Source organism: Nicotiana attenuata, unplaced genomic scaffold (genome assembly GCF_001879085.1).
Source record: "Nicotiana attenuata strain UT unplaced genomic scaffold, NIATTr2, whole genome shotgun sequence".
NCBI lineage: Eukaryota > Viridiplantae > Streptophyta > Magnoliopsida > Solanales > Solanaceae > Nicotiana > Nicotiana attenuata.
This window is the reverse complement of record NW_017670685.1, coordinates 427,753-433,752: the sequence shown is the minus strand read 5'-3', so window position 1 is coordinate 433,752 and position 6,000 is coordinate 427,753. Positions and strand designations below refer to the sequence as shown.

General features: G+C 34.4%; 1 protein-coding gene across 1 annotated transcript; it reads left to right on the top strand.

Moving 5' to 3' along the window:
- The first annotated feature begins 2,273 nt into the window (after nt 1-2,273).
- On the top strand, nt 2,274-3,202 carry LOC109242298 (nuclear transcription factor Y subunit B-4-like). The gene has a single exon (XM_019409168.1). The coding sequence runs from the start codon at nt 2,474-2,476 to the stop codon at nt 2,957-2,959; it is 486 nt and encodes a 161-aa protein (XP_019264713.1). The 5' UTR covers nt 2,274-2,473; the 3' UTR covers nt 2,960-3,202.
- Nucleotides 3,203-6,000: the final 2,798 nt, after the last annotated feature.

Below are 6,000 nucleotides of genomic sequence, written 5' to 3'. Positions count from 1 at the left end.
TTCAATATTGGTGGTGCCCCGGGATTTGGTCGACCCTGGAGTTATAGGTTTCCACCTTCTTATCGTTTTCCTCGATCTTCTTTTCCCTTGTCTCCATTCGCTTTGTCAGTTCTTCGAGCATTTTTAGTATAGTAGGATTCGTATCCGATTCCTTCTCATTCTATTTCCTAGAAGTCGATTCGATCTTGTGTACAACTTCCTGGGATGGCTCGAGTTCGACCCTGCTCGGTGTGTGGTTCTGATTTTGGAGATGGGCTAGTGCTGCCTGTTGGGCCTACAACATTTCAAAAATCATCCGTAGGATGATCCCGCCTTCACCATCATGTGGGTTCTGAGTAGCTTATCGAGTACCCCCGCGAACGCTGCTATCGGGATCGACGGCCAAATTTCCATTGATGGCTACATGCGAACTGACGCCGATTGGATCTACGACCGGAATTTCATCGAGGCCAGCATGGGGTACAATATTTTTTGGTGCAATGTTCTCATTTTCGCCGTGGTGGTCGGGATCATTGTCAATGTTTTGAGGTGCTGACTAAGAGTTTTATATTTTTTAATCCTGTAATCAAAGATACTTTAAAGAACAAGTGTAAAATAGTGTGTGTTACGAAAATTTGTCCCAGGAAATCACTATTATCCTTAGCCCCACGGTGGGCGCCAAATTGTTTACCCTAAAATGGATAACAATTGTATTTATACTATGGTTTTAAGGACACGTGATACAACTTGGCACAAACTGAGAAAAACGTAAATTGATATTGGAGTTAACCGAAAATAGAAATTAAAGCAAAACGAAGGAAATGTATAGCCTTGGCCCTCGAGCTTAGATCGCCCTCGAACCTAATGAGTATTTCACCGGAAAGTATGAACTAAGTAATAGAGTATTGAGAGCTTAAGAGAAAGACGGTATATTGCTTTGTATTGCGTGAATATCATGTCCTTTACAAATGATCAGACCCCCTTTATATAGTAGGGGAATCCTACCTTTGATACAATTCTAAATACAGTAAGAAATCCCATGATTAGCTAATTAATCGGCCTCTTCTTAATACGTGCCGAGATTCCTGCCGTGATCCTCGCCCGATTACAGATATTTTGACTTCTGTTATTTGGCTCGGTAAACTTCCTTCGATTTTGCTCGATCTCTATCCTGCCTGGTTTCGATCTTTGCCGACGTCGATCTCGATCTCGATCGGTCTCTGGATCTCGAGCTCGACAATCTAACTTTATATCGTGGTCCGATATAACATGGAATCGAACCTTGGCTTGCCTCGTTCTAGGACAAGCCCGATTTTGACCGTATACACGTCTCAAATAAGGTGATGGTTTTAGTACCCGAGTTTTGAACACATCATTCTTGGGTTGTCATTACTTATGACTAGCTTATATAAACGTACTGATGAAAAGCCAGCTTCTTGAGTATGTAGTATAATCTCTTTGAGCAGGCTAACACAATAAATGAAGAGATTGTGGTTTTAACAAAGAGTTCAGTAGTTGTTTCTTTTTCTAATTTAATTTGCTGATAATCGATTTCCAATAATAATATGCTAATTAATATCTGAAACTTTAGACAACGTTATATATATTCATATGGAAAAACAAGTATAATTTGTATCTAGTTAGACATATAGGTCTTTAAATCATGGATGCCACTGTTTGTTTACGAGGACAGTTCGAATCCTTTGCCTGTATATATCTTTAACATGGACCAATAATTTGTGTACTAATTTCAATAATTTATACAACCTTGCCTGCCACTGCCAGCAACTTGGACTCAACTATACCTATAATATATATTCATGTTACTGTTACCTAAATAAAGCAAACAATGCATATCTCCTCGTATCTAGTGTCCCCGAGTTTGTGGAATGGAAAATGACAATTTTCAAAAGACTGGATTAATATTATCTAGTGCAAAGATCTAGTAAGTAGTAGGTCGTAACCAACAACTAGGGTTTTTCTTTCAACTCATATGGTTCTTTTTTCCGATTTAACTTTCAACATCATATGTAAACTTCAAACGGATATTTTTAGGTTTTGTTTGGTTAGTAAGCACTATGCTACATGTGCATTATAGTTAGTCCACAAATTTCAAATCTCAAGCACTGATTGAGATATGGTTAATTACTAAAAACTTGTGGAGAGGATTAAACATTAACAAGTAGGAAGGCAGAGGGGAGGGGACCATTAATTTGATCCATAATTGTTTAAAGCAAGTATTACCTTTAAAAAAGGCTAATATATACTCCTATAACAAAATATGACCTAACTTTGTACCATCTATACAAATTTGTCTGCCATCACCACTAATACATACTTTTTATATATATCGTAGAATCTTTGGCGATATTACAAATTCTTAACTACAAGTTAGCGTAATACAGATGAACTTGTGCTTATAAAGAGGCAAATAATACGCAGAAAAGAGCAACGTATCTGTGTTTGAGCGGATCGAGGTTTTAGGTTTCCTAAAATGGTTGATAACATCAACATATTAGGTTCAATCCCTAAATACAATTCAATTAGCGAAGAAGGAGGAATTAAGGAGCAAGATAGGTTGTTACCAATAGCTAATGTGGGGAGGATTATGAAGCAAATTCTTCCCCAAAACGCCAAGATTTCGAAAGAAGCCAAAGAAACAATGCAAGAATGTGTATCTGAGTTCATTAGCTTTGTTACTGGAGAAGCATCGGATAAGTGTCACAAAGAGAAGCGTAAGACAGTGAATGGAGATGATATTTGTTGGGCTTTGGGAAGTCTAGGGTTTGATAATTATGCTGAGCCTTTTAAGAGGTATTTGCATAGGTATAGAGAATCTGAGGGAGAAAAAGCTAACCAAAATAAGGCTGCTACTGGCAATAATAATACTGAAGAAAGGGAGAAAGATGAACCACAAAGGAAATCTACAGTTTTACCTACTCAGTGCAGAAATCTCCAGGGAAGATTTTATGGTCCTTAAACTATGTCAAAAGACAGTAAATTTCTTGCTTGATACTTGATCAAAGCTTGGAGTTTCAACTTTTTTTATTGTTAATTCTTAAGAAAAAGTACTAGTGCCTTTCTTTCTAGTAATAAAAACTACTAGTATATATTTCAGTATGTGAAAATAATCTTTATATATTCGTGATTACTGTATCTTCTAAATTCATGTATGCTGGTTTGTGGAATATGGTTTTGAATGATTAACTTTCTGATTAATTCATGTATGTTGGTTTCACCTTTGGCTAGTTGGTTATGGTTCTTGATTCAGGAGTGTTTTTTTTTTTTCCTATAAAAAATTTAACTTCCCGATTGGTGCTTTTGACTTTCGTTTTCAGCATAGTGTATGAAGCTAATAACTTAGTTCAAGCTCAGTCTAAGAATCTCATGGAGGTAAACACAAATTCCTTTACTTGCTATATGTAATTGTTCTTCATTTGGTAAAACTACCTATCTATTGAGACTCGTTTACAATTCAACTGAAGCTACATGATTTTACTTGGATATTTTAATTTTTTGTATTGGATTTTGCCTTATGTGTATTATATATTGGAGACTAACGATATCTTGATTGACCTAAATCAAAGTTTTTAAGGGTGTTAATTAGAATATCTAATATACAATTTAAATGTGAAAAATTCTCCTCTATAAAAGTAAATGATGAATTAATTGATACTCAATTATGTTTTTTTTAAATCTTAATTTTTGCCTTACAGCGAGCCAGTGAAGCCTCATAATAGTCGCTTCCCCCCTACTCTTTCATTCCTGGTTAAGTTTTCGGTTTGTGGGATTACTTGATTGGATGTTTGGGAGATGCATACTCCTGTCTCCTTCTGAGGAACAACTTCTACATCGATTATTATAAAGGCATGATTAGTTCCATAATCTTATCACTTATTTACTTTTTATTATTTATACTTTTAGTGGCCTGATATTTTTTATGGCCAAGCAGTTGTAAATTTTTTGCCTAATGGATGAGGATGGGAATAGAACAATTATCTCTGCTTGCCTTGATATTGTATTGAATTGTATGATCAGATACACTTTTATTAGATTAGATATGTCTCAACATTAATTTCTCCACAAACTTCTATTTGTTAAAATTAATGAGATATTTTTCCCTTACTTATAGTTCTTTCACGTTAAAGTCAAGAGAGCATGGATCACCGCTGTGATTCTTAACTCTCCGAGTAGAGAAGATTAATCAGTATTTATTAAATCTAAAAACGTGTCAGAAGAAATGGTTAGAGCCTAATACAGCAATCTGTAATATTAGTAGCCACCCTCCAATTCGAGTGGTTTTGTTTTGTTTGGTATTCCAACTGGATACTCTAGTAAGAATTATGCTTCTAACAATCAAGCAGAAGCATATGCTACAAGGTTTAGGACTTAGTGGTGTTTGCATCACGCTTTTTTACACTGCATACTTGAACTTGATTCTCTGCTCATTGTTGACATGCTAAAAAATAGGAATATTACCAACCTGAAGTGGAACTCTATCATTGATGTCATATCTCAGATCTTACTCCAAGTAAACTGTAGTGTATTATATTGTTTTAGAGAAGCTAATCAAGTAGATGATGGATTGCTAAACATTGTTGGATTTTTACAAATAATTAAGCATCAAAAAGATTCTAAAATATTAATTGAAAATGTCTCTACTTTTTTATTAAACATAGAGGGCTTTAAATAGTCAACTTGAAAGCATAATTTGTAGAAAATCTGCATAACAAGAATTCAAAAAGCTAAATATCTCAACAAACCAAATAAATTAAATTTAAAAAAGCACATTCATTCTAAAGCTAAGCAATTTATTATGCTATAAAATTACAACAGTAACTGAAGCAAATCTCTTCAATACTCCTCCTTTGCTTCAGTTGCTCTAAAATAATCTCTCCTCCTCAATTACTGCTTCCGCTATTTGTGCTTGAGGATTGTGTTGAGCGTCTCAGAACTTGCACACTTTTGTAATATTATGGCATGTTTGTTTGCAAATATCACATATTTTTTATCATGTCTCCACCAACAAAATTTTTCTAGGTGTGTTTTCTTTATGCAATATTTGCAAAGAGGATAATTGACTTTTTCTTTTTTGTTTTGTGCATAAAAAGCACCTTCGGTAACTATTTCTTGTCTAAATGCTCTTCTTTGTTCTTGTGCTTGAAGAACACTTATTAATTATGCAACAAAGATGGTAGGGAGATCTTTAGATTTTTCTAAAGAGGAAATTTTGGACTCAAATCTCTCTGGAACCGTTACAAATTTTTTTCAACTATTCTGTCATCTTTGAAATCCTCGTCATGCAAACTGATTCTATTAACAATAGAAGAAATCCTATCAGAATACCTAGTGATAGTCTCGTCTTCTTGCATCCTAAGAGATTCAAAATCCCTTTTCAAATTTAAAATCTGCATTTGTCTGACTCGATTACTTCCTTGTACTCCTTTTTAAGCTTTTCCCAATATTCTTTTGATGTTTCACATTCAATAATTTAAAATTTTTTTGAATCTGCAACTGAATTTTGAATAACAGTTTTGGCTTTATATTTTTTGGTTCTCCTCTGAGTGATTTTTAATTTGAGCAAGGATAGGAATTGCAGGGAGTGGTTGTAATGGTGTATCTTCCATTACAACTTCTCATAGATCATAGGCTTCAAGATATGGTTTCATTTCACTAACAAAATCTGTTAGTTTTCACCAGTAAAAGTTTGTGGGGTATTCCATGAGAGACTGCTGCTTGCCATGTTTGAAAATTGGTTTAAAAATTGATATTGTTAAAAAAGATTTCAAAATGGTTCTTTGGAAGAACTCACAGATCCCGTAAGACCAATGAGGCTTTTGATACCAGTGTTGGGGTTTTTAAAATAATGGAGCATATTAAAGATTTAAAGTATTGATTGAAAATATCTTCACTTTTTTATTAAACATAGAGGGATTTAAGTAGCCAGCTCAAAAGTATAATTTGCAGAAAATCTGTATAGCAAGAATTCAAAAAAGCTCAAATATCTCAACAAACAAAAAA